We start from the raw sequence: 16,987 nt of genomic DNA on the forward strand, positions 1-16,987 counted from the left end.
GGTATAATAATGGAGAAAATCTATTAAAAATATCATTTTTCAGTAATAAAACAATTTTAATTTTCCGTTACAAAAGAATTATTGCCAGCATTTGGCATGAATAATATTCTTTTACATGATGCTCTTTCATTAATTGCGCATAATTAAACTTTTGGTTTGTCATGTAATTAACCTTACGAGTGGGGAGATAATAAAAGCCATGTCAATTGAGTTCTTGACATTTCTATTATTGTAACTTTTTCTTACCAATTCTGTGGATTTATAGATTCTTTTTCCTTAATTTCCATACTGTACAAAATATTAAAGACTTCCTCGATTTTATTATTTTTGGAAATTAAATTTTTGTAACCAGAAGCATTTTAAGCAAGCTTAAAAATATGAATTCATAAAACCTTTAAAAATCAGTGAAACAGGATTCTAGCAAAATCTCTGTAAGCCACAGGCTACAGAAAATAAAAGTACAAAAAGGAAGGAAAATTAATTGAATTTTCGTTTTTCTCGCTCAACTTTAATGTTCATTTTCTTTATTACAACATCTACAAAGTATTTTATTGTTCATACCAGCTTATTCGCAAAAAGAAAAATAAGAAAAAATGTCATTTAATCCTGTTGCTGTAAAGGAAGTAAAGTGAACAAAAGGTGAGGAAAAGTGAGGGAAAGAAAATTAATTTATTGTGCAATTGTTACGGAAACATAAGACGATATTGGAGTGATGCATTCACAAAAACAGACAATAGATGAATGACATACACTTACACTTTTCTGTCTTTTGTCAATTCTCCTTTCATCCTTTAGCACAATAAAAAAATAAAAACGGGGAATTTCCTTCTGGAAATGATTCACTATCAATTTATTTGCTTTGTATCATTGGATGTAGAAAACACACATGAGTTCAAAAAATACTTTTAAAGTTCACGGTGACACAATTCAAGTTTATATCAAAAGAACATGGAAAGAGCATTATTAGTTATAAATATTTTGGTATATTCTCTTTGAATGTTTATGTTCAAGGAGACTGATAAAAAGAATATTTAATGCTGATGTGCATTAGAATTATTGAGGAGATAAAACAGCAATGTTCCTTCTCAAATAAGTATAATTAAAGAACTTCTCATCGGATTTAAATAAAGATGATGTTTATTCTTTGAAGTTATAAAACAGACTAAAAGATTCATATGAAGGGGTCAAAAACTATAAAAGGGGAAAATCAACCAATTGAAGTTGCAAATACAATTTGAATATTAAATTATAGTTGACATATTTTCAACAACAACCAAGTATGAAAAACTTTTTTTATGGATGCAACAATAAAGAAGACTTCACTATCGCCGCCATATCGACGCCATTATTTTTATCGCTCGGTAATGACTTTAAGAAGTTCAACACATTTGCCAAAATCGAAAATGTAGAAAACAAATTAAAATCTTCTTCAATTCCAAAGCCAAATGTGCACATCAGTGTGAAAACTTTTTCAAATATATCCTCAACTCATCTAATAACTTTCAATCTAACAAAAAAGAATCTTGCTGCTGAACTTTTCTATTACACAATGAGAAACTTTAGCGAACATTATATGCGAAAAAATCGCTTGTTATCAGCGCTAAAATAAGTTTTGCTGAAACAATTCTAGTTAAGTATCATTGTTAAATTTAATAAAGAGCTGTAATGAACATCATTATCCTTTATTGAACAAAAAAATCTATTATTTTAAAATGATACCATCCAGACTCTCATTGTGCAATGATTTTATTACAATTCACTATTAGTACCTTCCACAGCAAATGATATAGTCTTTATCAAGTACATTCTGAGCATCACTTTCTAAGTTTGCATCTATGCATGGGATATAAAAGTTTTTTCATTATTTTAGTAGACATTTCGTATTTAATCATTCCATAAAATTCATTTGTATTGTTTCTGTTCCAATCGTATTTTGAATCCACTTTCTGCATCAAATCATACATTTGCCAAAAAGCACTTGACTATTTCAATAAAGTCTATGGATTATTGAAGTATGATATTTTAATTGGATATTCAAACTCATTGAAAGTGCATCTTAAGTTTTAAGTGATTCTTGTAAAATTGTTGGAACAGACAAAAATGGAATGTGCAATTAAAGAATGTGATGGTGAGCACTTATAGAGGTTCATGAAGTTTGTGAGAAGCTTTCCGAATTTAGATTTAAATAACTTTAATTATCAATATTTGATTAAGTTAAGACTATAAATGGAGAAATTTAATAAAAATCAATAAATATCTGAGTTAGTTAGTTTAAGATCAATCATCATTAAATGTATGAAATATAAATGTTGTTATAAATCTCACCACAGCCTACACATATTCTTATATAAAGTCAAACTTTTCACTTTGGGGAATATTTTTGCTAAAACTTTTTGATTTCTAATTTCGATCTCAATCAATATAAATCGAATGGAAATCCAAATGGATAAGTTTTTATTGATGATCTAAAAACATCATTGTTCTCAATTTTCAATATATATCTTGTTATTGACATAAATTTGCATATATTGATGCTTGTGGTTCAAAGATGAAGGTTGAGTTTTTTTAGAATATTCTAAAATGAATCCATATTATCCATTTTGTTTTGTGCAGACTAATCTGACGATCTTTTGTATTAGTGCTATCATAATAAATTGAATGTCACGATGATTCTTCGGATTTTCATTCATTTGTAAAAATTCCTTGATGAAACAAAACTTCAGCTAGCCTTAATAACAATACACAACTGTCCCTTTAGGTATTTGCTTCTATACATTTCATAAAAATGTAATTAAAAGTCGTGTGATTCAGAACATCTACAACAACATCTCATTTCTGCAATTTGTTTAGAAACCAGTAGATGTACATATTTTTCTTACATCAATCATTTCTGTTTGTATTCACAAACAGTACAAATTTTTCATAGGTATGAATCAGTGGTGGACAACCTTTTTTAGTATCATTCTAAACTACAGCAAATCGTACTTTTTTAGAACTTTTGAAAGATTGTTGCGGCATACCTGAGATTTCTTGCGTACACTATTGTGCCGTGGCACACAGGTTGCTCGCCACTGGTATAAATGATAAACATGATATTGTATGATGAAAATTTAAGCTTAGAATTAGAAATGGGCACTGCATACAGAAGCTGATTGAAAATTGTTTAAAGAATTTTCACTAGAGCTCGCAATCGGCTCAAATTTTATACGGAATAGAGTCAACTTAAGTCGAATTTTCACAAAAAATCCGAATCGACTTCGGGCTCTGCTTTGAATTTATAGAGCTCAAAAGAAATTCTCAAATTTGGCCCATCCATTCATTTATTCATGTCTACCTTAAAATTCAAGTTATAACAATCTCATGAAATTGTATAAGTAATTATATTCACCCTCAATAGAAAAACATGTGGTTGATTTCCCTCTCTGTATTTTGTTTCCATTTCTCCATGCAACGATGCCAATTTTGCGCAAATTGTGGAAATGAATGAAAATTTAACCCCTAACAATTTTTTTGTTTCTGTTGTTCCTACCTACGCATGTATATTTCTGTATGTATTTCTTGATTAGAATCAAATGATTTTCTTTTTGGTTTACACGTAAAAAATTGGATAAATCAAATTCAACATTGAAGGAAAAGTAAATGGAAAGCTTAAGACATTGTATTGTATTGAAAATTTCATCGTTAGACTATTTAGGGATCACAAAATGACTTGATTAAATTATCTTTACGATGTTTCACAACAAGATAAATTCCTTGTCTTTAGACTAATTGTTATTATGTCGTTAAGTTACAAAATTTCAATCGAAAGCGTGGATGTAATTAATTAAATTAGAATGCAATTATTTTACTTTTTGATCTTTCTTTTTAAAGTAATTTTGTTGTATTTCCATCAAAACTGCTTAAAGACATACAGCAAAATAAGAACAAAAAGTGAAGAAGAAAGAAAAGAACGAATAAATTAATTATTTTTTTGCGTTATTCACGACAAACTAAGGAACAAAAAATTTTCATTCTTATCTTCCTTTATAATTTCATTTCTTCAGTTTTCTTTACTTCCTAATCAAAATATTCATAATTTTTGTTTTTTTTACTCTTTTACAGGATGGAAAGAGCAAATTTTATCCTTGCCGAAAAAATGGTTGTCTCAAGCGTCTGACACAGATGAATATGGATTTCCAGATGTAAGTAAACATAAAATATCTTTTGAACATTTTTCTTAATTTTTTCAAGCATAAAAAATGTTTGAAGAATATCTTCAATGACTTCTGTTTGAATCATTTATTCAAAAATCTCACCGTCTATTTATAAAATTCATAAGAAGTAAATTACGTAATGCTCGAGTTTCTAAAATTTCCAAAACAAACTTTGCAGGATTACAGATTTAGATTTACAGTTAAACCACTCGACCAAAGAGGCCTTACAATGCTACTGGCAAATTTGTCTAAATATAATTCGACATCTTAGATTCCACTTTGCTACGATACCAAAGAGCACAAGCACTCTAACAGACAATAATCATACTCTCCCAAATAAGCGTGTTAATGAGTATACTTAATCTATATTATTGAGCATGCTCAATTTTGTGACCATGTTCCTCGTCTGTTCGGGTTAATCAATCAAAAAGCCTGAACCAAGAAGAAGTGACTCTGGCATGGTGCTGGATTATGAAGCCAGAGTCTTATTAACCGATTCGGATACTACAAACTACAATAAAATGTTCAATTGATAGCTCATAAGCCCAGGCATTTTTTCAATTATCTTCTTGAATCGACCTTGTTGTGTCTTTTCTTAGCAATAAAAAACTGTTTCTTTCCAGATATAATTAGAATTGACATTTAAGCTTTATAACATCAATTTCATTCCAGCAATTAACTTGGATATTGGAGAAGGCAGACATTTTATATACTTTAAAATATGTACCATATTGCTTCGGATACCAACTTTAGTATGAAAAATTAATTTAATGAACAATAAACTTTGAACAAAATCTCGAATATCAGACCTTGATAGGTATCTGACAAGAAGTATCTAGTTTCGTGTTTTTGAATTTTTTGTTCAATTAACCATGATAAATGGAACGAAGTAATGATAAAAAAAAGTTTAAAGCTTATCCTTGTCATTACAAATTCTCATATGGTTTTGACCACATCAACAAAGTCTTTTTATTATGTAACAGAGGATTGAGCTAACTTACCTCAGTTTGGAACAGAGCACTCATTCGAATAATCCAGTCTGTCATTTAAAATGTTGGAAAACAGACTCACGAACTTAAAAATTTAATCCACCATAGCATCAAAAAGTAAATTTTGTTACTTTCAATTCCCTAAGAGACACGACTTTTTTTTGCTATTCGTATTCAAACGTCACAAATAAAAAAAGTAAGCATTAAAAGCTAGAGGAGAAGTTATTGTCAAAATATTTTATTTCATTCCCTTTCGTCGCAATAAAAACATTTTCATTGCTGTAGTTGATTTACTGTATTTAGAATCCCAAGAGATATGATTGTGCCTTCATTTCCCTTTAATTTAATTCCGAATCTGTTTTCTTTGTTTGTGTACATTTTGTGCATTTTATAATTTTATTAAAAATTTCAAGGTAAAATAATAAAAATCGATTGCTCGGAGATAAGAAGGGGGAAGTACAAAAATGTCTCTGGAATGCAAGTTCAGTTGGTTGGTCTTGACGCACATAAAAATTGACAAGAATCTCAGAGTCACATTCATCAAAATCAATTTAATTTCTCTCACACGATTACGATTAAATTTTCATTTCAGTCATGAATTCAAATTCAAATTGATTGAGTTATAGCAAGTGGGATGTTAGAGTGACGTGTTTTATCTCATCAATATGATTCATTGAGAATTATATGAAAAAAGAATTTGTAATTTCCTTTTTCATGTGCGTACCCTACATCCTCCTACATACATATAAATTTACAAGGGAAACAACTTGTCTTTTATCGATCGCAAAAACTGTATTTTTCAACTTTTCAAAATCCCAAAAGTTGGAAAATAAAAGGTAGAGAAAAATTGAGGCCGGCATTAAATTACAATCTTCCCTTTATTTTCTCTCTTTTTAATGCTTGAAGCGTTGAGCAGTTTTGATGATGATTCAGTTATACAATATATGAGAACATGTAAATGTGGAGAAGTTTTTGGATGGTCTGATAAAAATCAGACAAATTGCTAATCAGATAATAGCTGAAAACATCAGAAATAGAAGTACTTAAACACATTCTGTCTTCTTCGTGCATCGGATCTAAAATATTCAGAAATCATAAACAGTACGTGACCTCATTAGAATGTCTCAAATTCAGACATTTCAAGAACTTTTTAATTGCAATCTTCTCAATGCCCACCCATTTCCATTAGAATTTTTCCTTTAATTTACTTGCAAATAGCTAAAAGAGCTCACAATTCGAAAATAAAAAGTCTATAGGTTTAAAAATGTATAGAATCCGAATACAGCAACCTGCCATTGAATGTTTTTGATGCGTAAAATTGCTACGTACACAATCATCCCGCTGGGCATCACTTTGCTTTTCAATTTTTATATTTTTTCAATTTTATATCCCTTTTTGAAATTTCCCCCTTTCATGTCTCGTTCGTTTGAAATAAAATAAGACAAAAAAAGTTGTATAACACGCTACATATATAATTTCAAGAATGGTACTTGACAACATTTGATGTTTCTGTCAAGTGCTCATGAACCTTATACAGTTAACATAAATTGAAGATGATTCTTTTCAATTTTGAGTTCACTTTAATTACAAACATTTTTTGTTTAAAAATACAGCGTCCATAGACATGCATAAAGAGATTGAAATATATCACGATCAGAGGGTGGGAGCCTCAAAACCGACCGCTATTTTTACAGAGTTCGAACTCTTTAAAAATGTTCGAATTTTTCGAAAATTGAATACCGAAAAATTCGAATTTAAGACGTCTTGTTTTAGATCACGATAAACATACTTTGTGTTCAGTGCTTGAAGCATTTCATTGATTTTTCAGATTCATTTGTTCAAAAAAGCAAATGCACGTCAACATTCTGGTTTCGACTTACACGACAGAACTCGAAGTCGAGTCGAGATAAGTTGACTTTGATCGTTTTCAAAGTCCAGTCACTATTTAATATGCAAATACATTTTTTTACAATTTTCTGATGGATGCCGGAGCATTGCTTCCCTCAAGCTATTAAGAATAAATACTACCATCTCCATTTCCTTTTTTGTTTCCTTTTCTCATCTATCTTATCCACATCCGATCAAAGTTTGCATTCAAAATTGGAAACTCAAACACTCAAACAGAAGTTCTCTTTTAAAACTTTTAATCCTTGTCAAATAAAATTTTCATAAATTTTCTTTATGTTTTATTTCTTTTAGCAATTACCAAAAGTTCCAGTTCCACCATTGGAACAGACAATGGCTGAATATTTAAGAGCACTAAAGCCAATTGTAACAACTCAACAATATGAGAGGACGAAGAATATTGTTAAACAATTTTCAGCTCATCCTGGTCCGAAATTACATCAATATTTGGTTGATAAAAGGGAAGCAGAAGATAACTGGGTAAGAGACATAATAAAGTCATAATACTAAAATTAGGAGATTGAAATCTTTAATACTGATAAAAAAACGTAGGAACAATGATCTACTTATAAAATAAATTTGATATGACATCCTTGACATTTATATAATCAATTTTCATACGACAATTCAATTTGTGTCGTGGTTGATGCTGTTGTTCTTGTTGTAAAATTTGGATCATCTATACATGTTTGGATTTGAAAAACGAAAATCATTACTTGTGGGCAATTTCGTCTTTCCGCATGTCCTAAGCCTACGCATACAAAAAATCCATGCTCGTCATTAATTACAGGCCACAGTAGGTGTAAATCCTCATAATTACACTCAAGTGGATCGAGTGGATGTCGTGTTGTTGTTTCACCCGGTTGTGTTGTTCTGATAGTTGTCATTTGAGTTGTTGGAGCATTTGGATTAATTACGCACATTTGCAATGGAAAGTAGAACATTTGATCAAACGGGCAATGATGCAATATGAATTCACCAATAGTTTTGCATGTAAAATAATTTCGGTCATTCCAAGTATCTGGCCATCTCAAGTCTAATTGTTCTCTTGTACAATTTGGTGCTCTTTGTGGTATTGTTGGGGTTGTATGAGTTATTGGGAAGCACATTTGGATTCTATATTCAAATAATTGATTTTCAGGACAAGACTGCCTCAATGGCTGCCTTAAATTTGTACAACGATAAAAATGCTCTAGACTAATGGGATCTGGCCACAAAAGATTTAATTCATCAGCACTACACAATGGAGCAAACATATTTGATTCATCCAAACTTGTTCCCATAATCATGCATGATTTAGTCTCGAGATCCAAAATTTCATTTGCTTTACATTTCATTCTCACAGCTATGTACACGTCAATACACATAAAGTACTGATTTTCATTTTCAACATCTACCCAAAAACCACTTCCATTGTTACAATTTTTCTCATTTTCTGTTAATATTAAAATATCTTCAGGTCCTGGGGCCTTTATCCATTCTGAATCAACAATACATTTTTGTAAGTAAAAATTGAACTTTTGTGAGTTCTGACACAAGATTTTCTCTAACTGCGTGCCATTCTCTGTACAAATATAATAATTTTGCGGGTTTTCATAATCTGGCCAGAGAATGTTGAAATTTTTTTGCGTGCACTTTACGTTCTGCTCATGTAAGGCTGCCTTTTGAGGGAAACCATTCACAATTGAGGCACTCAGATTAAATAGTAAGCATATTAAGAACTTTTTCATTTTAATGTAAAGCTTTTCAAACTTCTTGCTGCTGAAACTTTCACTGTCCAATATTAAAGTCCTATGAATCCGATCAATAGCTTAAATAATACTGTAGAGTAATGATCGAAACATTTCTTTTATAAATTTAATACACATAAATACTTCGTAAATCCACTTAGTGCTTATCATTTTCTACACACTCTTTCATTTCGGAATGATGCTCTTCCTTTCATTTCTTATCTTGACTAATTTTTTATATTTTCGCATTATCTGATGAGACGGTACTTTTTGTAAAAGACTCGCAAACTTTGTTGAGTGGCAGGGATGAGTAATTTTGTAATGTTTAAAGTCTTTAATACTCTTTAACATGTAATATAGATTGATTGATTAATCTCGATGATTCCTCAAATGTCAAATTATATCATAGTAGTCGTTCCGTTATTATCAAGTTATTATGTTAGCTTACTTCGGGGGTTAGTGGGAAGTCTACGATTTTGTAACAGTCCTTAACAGGCAATGATCTTGCTGTCAAGAGCTTGCTCATCTGAAATATACTAGCTTACTCTTACGAAGGAGAGGGTGTGGGAGGTAAGGAGGTACATAAAAATTGGTTTCATTTTGCTCAGCTTACTCAGCTTACTCGCTTCATAGGAAAATACCTATCCAATCTTGTAAATCGTAAGGTATGAAAATCGCATGGCCCTAATTATAGAAAGTAGTGGTCCTTCCTAAGCTCTACTCATATTTTCAACTCAAGTAGGCTTGCTTTGTTTTAAGAAAAAGGTAGTACAAAAATAAATATTAATAAAATGACGTAAAAATCGCGGAATTGGACTGTTATCTCCAAAAAAAAAAATACGAATTTATTTCCTGATGTCATATTTTATTAGGTTCTTTTGATAATGAATATTGACAAATTATTATCAAAATTGTATATTGATATCGGGATTAATTTTAGTTACTTAATTATTTCCGTTTTTAAAGCTTTTAATGCATGATAAAAATTTATTTCCTAAGATGAAGTAATGGCAAAGGTATGAACCTGTCAATCCATTTCTTCATTCTACTGTCTGGTGTAGGAGGCACATCGGGTAATGTTGTTCCAGTATAACCCTCAGTTGTTGGTTGCAATGTAGTAGTCTCTTCAGTTGTCGTCTGTTCTTCAGTTGTTTCCGTTGTGATTTCCTCGGTTGTTGTTATAAGTTCTGTTGTTGTGGTAACCGTGGTTGTAGTTGCAACAGGAGGTGTTATTATTTCAATGGTTGTTTGAGGTGTTCTGCTCGGGGTTGGAGGCTAAAAGTAATTTTTAGATCTATATAAAGGTTTAATCCAATAAAAGAAATTTCTTACAGTTCCTAATGTTGTAGGTGCAGTTACCGGATGAGGTCCTGTAATAATGGGTATTGTAGTGGTTGTAGGTGGTGAATTTTCATCTGGAGAGGTTGTTGTTGTTGTTGGTTCTGTGTTTGTTGTTGTACTGGTTGTTGTTGGCTCTGTGGTTGTCGTTGTTGGCTCTGTGGTTGTCGTTGTTGGCTCGGTGGTTGTTGTTGTCGTTGTTGGCTCTGAGGTTGTTGTTGTCGTTGTTGGCTCTGTGGTTGTTGTTGTTGGCTCGGTGGTTGTTGTTGTCGGCTCAGTAGTTGTTGTTGTTGGCTCTGTGGTTGGCTCTGTGGTTGTGGTTGGCTCTGTGGTTGTGGTTGGCTCGGTGGTTGTTGTGGTCGGCTCTGTGGTTGTTGTTGTTGGCTCTGTGGTTGTTGTTGTTGGTTCTGTAGTTGTTGTTGTTGGCTCTGTGGTTGTTGTTGTTGGCTCGGTGGTTGTTGTTGTTGGCTCGGTGGTTGTATTTGTTGGCTCTGTGGTTGTTGTTGAAAAAGTCGTCGTTGTTACAGGAATGCGAGTTGTCGTGGTTATTGGCATAATTTCATCAGGTCCAGGTGGAGGTTGCCATTGAAATCGCCAAACACAAACCTAATGAAAAGAATCCAAATATTCAACGAAATTAAATTTCGAAATATCATTGCGCTTTACGACACTATATCATTGCGCTTTTCTTGGAAATCTATACAAATTCGAATACTCAATACTATTGCAATAGCTAATCTTGGTATACTTAATATTAACTCGCACTTTTCATTAGCAATTTCATTTTCTTATAGATAAAAGGCACACGAAATAAATATCGAAATATTTTAACACCCAAAAGAACAAATTCAATATTTTTGAATTTTTTGCACTAAAGTCCGTTCTGATTAAAATTGATAATCCAAAAAAGTGGCGATTGCCTTATTTCGACTTTTTTACTTGATTAAAACAATAAAGAAAATATTGAAAATGACTTCAATAAATATATTCTTATTTACCTGTTGTTCAAAACCAAACAATAAAGGCTCTGGGCATGTAATTCTTCCATATAAATGTAATGTTATACATTGTATGAAACTAGTAGGATCATCCCAAACAGGCCAAAGTGTAGTTAGTTGATCCCAACTTGAGCAATATGAAAATCCATTAACAGCAAGGTTGGAGGAGAATAAAAGGCCCAGAAATATTAAAAGTCTCATGTCAATCGTTCTTATCTTCTTTAAGATAAAGCTTTAAAAAATTATTAACTGTATTATACTTCCTTACACAAAGAGTTTGAATCAAATACTAAAAATTGTTTACTTAAATTCAATCAGAAGTGTATTGAACTATAGTACAGATAAGATATGAAGCTGGTAATCCTTTATACGACTGAAAATAAAGTATTTGATTGAATTTTGTCGATTGTTTATCAATAAATTTTATGAATGAAACCAAGAATAAAACACTCAATCTACTTTCAGGCTTATAATTATTGGTTAAATGACATGTACATGGATATTCCATTACCACTACCAATAAATTCTAATCCTGGTATGGTTTTGCCACCACGAAAGTTCACAACTGTTCACGATGTGGCGAGATTTGCGGCGAGAATTATTGATGGAATCTTGGAGCATAAAGAGCTTCTGGATAGGTTAGAAACTTTAGTTTTAAATTCCAACTTCAAAACTAACATTATATTTATTTGCGTAGTGGAAATCTTCCTCAAGAACGAGCTGCATCACGCGAAAAGAACCAACCATTATGTATGGCACAATATTATCGTTTATTAGGATCATGCCGTCGTCCCGGAATCGAACGAGACAGTCAATTCCTACCAGATCTTCAAAATAAAGATGAAACTCAACATATCATTGTCTATTGTCGTAATCAAATGTATTGTGTTATTGTTAAAGCTGATCAAATTGGGAAATTATCCGAAGATGAAATCTTCTCACAGTTACTTTATATTTTAAGTGATGCTCCATGTCTTCCAAAATTACCGCCAATGGTTGGTTTATTAACAGCTGAACCACGTCGATTGTGGGCAAAAGATCGTGAAACATTATTGATGGATGAACAAAATTGTCGAAATATTGAACTGATTGAAAAATCCTTAATACTTTTATGCTTAGATGAACTATTGCCACCAGCATTTAATGCACGAGGATTTCATGGTGCATCATCGAGTGCACATTTTTCTGGTGATCGTGATGAGACGAATATGGCACATGAAATGATTCATGGTGGTGGAAGTGAATGTAATACAGCAAATCGATGGTTTGATAAGACAATGCAAATTATCATCTGCAATGATGGAACATGGGGATTATGTTATGAACACTCGACATCAGAGGGAATTGCTGTTGTTTTATTGTTAGAAAAAATTCTTAATAAAATTGATGAAATTCCAAGTCCGGAAGAGAATGGCATCACACCACAGCATTTGCCACCACCAGAAAGACTTGAGTGGATTATTCGACCTGAATTACAGAAGAGAATACAACAGGCACGAAGGGATGTAGATGGGTATGAAAATAAAGAATGTACATGAAGATGTTGCAATTTTCTTATAAATTTATTGAATTTTAGGAGAATTGAAGACCTCGATTTCTATGTTTATCGGTATCAAGCATATGGAAAGAATTTTATAAAATCGTGTAAAGTTAGTCCTGATGTTTATATCCAGCTTGCACTCCAGTTAGCGTATTACAAGTAAGCAAATTTTATATTGATTCAATTTACACTCTAAACATTAAATTCATCCACAGACTTTATGGATTTCTGGTTAGCACTTACGAAAGTGCATCCACTCGAAGATTCTTATTGGTAAGCTATAGCAATATAAATTTTATATATTTTATGTTTTATAACAAATATTTTCTCTAGGGTCGTGTTGATTGCATTCGTTCAGCTAGTTCAGAAGCACTTGAATGGGCAAAAGCTATGTGTCAAGGTGAAGGCGCAAATGTAACGTTGGAAAGTGATAAAGAAGATGAAGAAAATTCGAAAAAAGTTTCATTTAGTATTTATAATGTAAGGAACTGAATTATTACCAAGTTTTATATGAAATAAATCCAAATTATTTTTAGAAAGAACAGCTTCGTGAGCTATTTCGTACTGCTGCAACTCGACAGACTGAAATTATGGTGCAAAATATTTTGGGTAATGGCATAGATATTCCGTTACTTGGTCTGCGTGAAGCATCGCGAGAAGTTGAAGGAGACTTGCATGAACTTTTTACGGACGAATGCTACAAAATCATTAATTGTTTCCTTTTATCAACGAGTCAGGTAAATTATGTTTCTAATTTTTACAAATCACTGAATGTAAGACTGCACAAAAATGCACAGAATAAAAGTGAAATAAAATTTATAGCACAAAATCCTATTCTGCACTTACTTTTAAAGTTTTATGCACAAGTACAATCGATTTTTTAATTGCACATGAATGAAGTGAATTTCATTTTTCAGAAGAGTTGATTCACGTAAGTAGATTCAAGTTAATTGATGTTCTCTTACTTACACATAAGCCTCACAAGCACAAAAGTAATCACAATTTCTTAGTAGTTCCTAATTTAAATCAATGTCATACTAAACTTTGTGGATATTTCAAACTTTAGGTTGCGTGTTCAACAAACAGCTTTATGGGATATGGACCAGTAACACCACGCGGTTATGGCTGTTCCTACAATCCACATCCAGATGAAATAATTTTTTGTGTCTCAGCATTTTATTCTGCTGACACAACAAGTGCAACTCGTTATGCAAAATCATTACAGGATTCACTAGACATTATGCGTGATTTATTGGAAAATTAAGGAACGGATGATAACCTAGAAAAATAAAATAATCTAATACTTGTTACTATGAAATTATAAAAATATTGATGAGTTATCTAGTCAGCACGAATTAGGAAAAAAATTAAGCTTTAAAGTCGTTTAGAGTCGTTTAGTATTTAGTAAATGAATATGATACAATAATAATATTTTGAAACAAGGTAAGGGATCATCAAATCGTAACTTTGTTAATATATTTTAGGAGATTGAAGGCGGTGAAGTGAGGTCGGCTCTTTTACTTTATCATCTCTCCCGTAAGGGTTAGTAAATATAATAAAAAAACAAAAAGATCACTTCACCGACTTTGAACTCTGTTTTTACACCTGAGGAACACTAAGAAGATATTTTGTGTTTCTCAGGATGCAAATTGTAACTTTAAACTATTGGAAAATAAAAGTAAATTTTGACATGATCCCGATAATTTTTAAACTATATCGATTAATCTCGAACTAAAATAAACAATGTTTAGAAAAACAAATTAATCTCTGTTAAATGTAACTAAAGTTTATATTAACGTATCTATATCTAATTTATATCTAATATAAAATATATAATTGAAATGATGTTAAGTTTATTTTTAAAACAAAGTGTTATGTATTCAAAAATATGTTGTATTTGTACTTGGATGCGAACTTTTGAGTTAGTCTTGATGGCTTATAGTTGTTTTTGAATTGATTTAGGCAAGCACAATAATCAATGTTTAGTATGCATTTTATCAACGCTTGGCGTTGTTCAAAACTGCAGACCAGCAAGCTTGGACGATCTATAAGATACGTACAGTCAAAAACTATAAGCCTGCTTGTCTATAACGCAGAAAATACAGTTCTACAGTTCATGGCGGAGCCCTTAAAATTTTAAAATGTGAAAATAACCAAAACACTTCCTAAATATTAATAGACCTCAATAGAAAGCAAGAAAAACACGAAATTATAAGCATTTTTGTAGGTAGATATCGGAAAAATTTGAATATTGAGATTTAATTTGAATATTGAATTTTCTTGATTTTGGATTGATTCCTATAAAAAGGATTGAAATTTTAACATTCAAGACACCGAAGAAAATCAGACAAAAATTCACAAATGATTACAATATCTCCATCATAACTTAAAAATAAATATGATATACATTCAAGTACATTTACATTCTTAAAGATTTTACTGAAACAAATTTATTTAAATTGCGTGTAGCAGCAATAAATACAAATTATGTAGCATAATACAAAGTTCAATTCATTCATATGAATTAAAATTTAATTTTATTGATAAACTATTTGAAAAGAAATTGATATATTTATTGGAAATACCTAATTGTTAACTATTTTGTCTTGCTGTTAAATTCTATTTTTAAATTTTATTTAAGAAGCCCAAATGGTGCAAGTTTATCATGGCAGTCAAAAAGCGATCACATGGCATTCAAGTGACAATTATTATGGCAATTACCATGAAAATGGTCGCCTAGATGCCATATATAAGAACATAGTTGCCATCAATATTATGTGCCGATCGGAATGTTTTTTGAGCAATTTAATTAAAAAACTTAAATTCATTTAATGAAAAGGATGAAATTTTCTAAAAAAAATTATAATCAATTTAAAGTTTATTTTAGAATAAAAGATTATTATTTTTGTTATAAAACTAATTCTATATTTATGATATACCTAAATTACCAAAAAACCATGATAAATATAAAAATACCTAGTATGTTGTTTCCAATGCTTTGTTACGTCAAACATGATAATTTAACGTTTTGCAATCAATTCTGTGATTTTTATTTATAATGCCTGAAACCAAATGTAAAAGGATTCAAATGTTTAAAATTTTTAGTATATTCTCATATATCCTACATGCTATTTTAAATTATAAAGATTTTTAAAAATAATCAAATTTCATTTTTTATGGATTCTAAAAATGAACCTTACTTTAACATTTGAAACCAACTCGAATCAACAACTTGACATAAAGTCTAGTCAATAACTACGGTAGACCAATGACAAAATTTATGGAAAGTTCTGTAGAAAATGCCATTGGTCGATCTTAAATCTAGTTATTAATCAGACTTTGTGACAAGTTGTCCATTCGGGCAAAACATAGGTTCTTAAAAAGAATTTTTTAAAATGTTGCAAAAAATAATCAAAAGAAATTTAATTTTTCTGTAGATGCTTAAAATGATAAATTAAGTAATTGTTATGATAAATGAATGACGCCCGCTTTCAGTAAAATCTTGCCCAATTGTTAATAAATTCACATATTGATGGTGGTTTTCATAAGTCATAAACAGAAGAAATTAGTGATGTCAGTAAATATTTGAGTATGTAGCTTGATTAATAGTAAAAGTTTTGACATTTATTAGCATAAGCTTGACATTAATTTTGTATACTTTAAAGAAGAAATATCATGAAAAATAGTATTTAATGACAAACACGAACAATTCAGAAAACCTACTGCATATCAATTAATAAAACTGAATATCAACGTTTAGTTGACCGTCAATTATTTGCCTAAATATGCATTTTAGGTGTAAATGTAGTGATATTAATGTGTAATATGTAACACGTAGTTTTATATTAGATGCGTAAGGCATAACTTTGTTCATAAGTTGAACATAAACCAAAACATATCAAGGCATATCAACATACATATCAAATGAATGAAATGCGATGCATATCAAATAATATTTATTTAAGCATAACATAATGTAGATGTTTATAGAAATTAATGCTTAATTTGTGGATATTAAATGGCATTATTGAATGTAGACATGATCGCTATGTAGAAAATATAATATTATAATAAGGACATTAGTTTAAAACATAAAAGAATCAAAAATTAATATTATCGTCGTTAATTTGTTGAAATAATTTATACTGCATTTAATATTAGGGCTAAGAATTTAATTTGATTTTTTTATGATTTAAAAAGACTTTAGTTCTTTGATTTTTATGAGACTTATTTAAAAATCAATAGTTTTTATTTTTAAATTCAAATATTTTTATTAAAATGTTAATTATATTCA

General features: G+C 30.6%; 3 protein-coding genes across 3 annotated transcripts in view; 1 reads left to right on the plus strand and 2 right to left on the minus strand.

Moving 5' to 3' along the window:
* Positions 1-14,230, plus strand: part of LOC139097578 (choline O-acetyltransferase-like) — a 36,249-nt gene extending 22,019 nt beyond the window's left edge. Inside the window, exons 2-10 of the mRNA XM_070649464.1 lie at positions 4,102-4,181; positions 7,382-7,567; positions 11,619-11,791; positions 11,851-12,666; positions 12,730-12,852; positions 12,909-12,966; positions 13,027-13,173; positions 13,230-13,430; positions 13,760-14,230. Coding sequence (XP_070505565.1) covers positions 7,421-7,567; positions 11,619-11,791; positions 11,851-12,666; positions 12,730-12,852; positions 12,909-12,966; positions 13,027-13,173; positions 13,230-13,430; positions 13,760-13,957 — 1,863 coding nt within the window. The 5' untranslated portion in view covers positions 4,102-4,181; positions 7,382-7,420 and the 3' untranslated portion in view covers positions 13,958-14,230. The remainder of the gene's footprint in view (positions 1-4,101; positions 4,182-7,381; positions 7,568-11,618; positions 11,792-11,850; positions 12,667-12,729; positions 12,853-12,908; positions 12,967-13,026; positions 13,174-13,229; positions 13,431-13,759) is intronic.
* Positions 7,595-8,880, minus strand: LOC139097579 (uncharacterized). The gene has a single exon (XM_070649465.1). It carries the CDS (start codon positions 8,815-8,817, stop codon positions 7,696-7,698), a length of 1,122 nt encoding a protein of 373 aa, XP_070505566.1. The 5' UTR covers positions 8,818-8,880; the 3' UTR covers positions 7,595-7,695.
* Positions 9,662-11,443, minus strand: LOC139097577 (hepatitis A virus cellular receptor 1-like). The gene is made up of 3 exons (XM_070649462.1): positions 11,154-11,443; positions 10,150-10,761; positions 9,662-10,092 (listed from the first exon to the last, which is right to left on the minus strand). The coding sequence occupies exons 1-3, from the start codon at positions 11,352-11,354 to the stop codon at positions 9,805-9,807; spliced, it is 1,101 nt and encodes a 366-aa protein (XP_070505563.1). The 5' UTR covers positions 11,355-11,443; the 3' UTR covers positions 9,662-9,804.
* Positions 14,231-16,987: the final 2,757 nt, after the last annotated feature.

This window comes from Chironomus tepperi, unplaced genomic scaffold, assembly GCF_022539635.2.
Source record: "Chironomus tepperi strain 1889 unplaced genomic scaffold, CSIRO-AGI_Ctep_v1 contig_425, whole genome shotgun sequence".
Classification (NCBI taxonomy): domain Eukaryota; kingdom Metazoa; phylum Arthropoda; class Insecta; order Diptera; family Chironomidae; genus Chironomus; species Chironomus tepperi.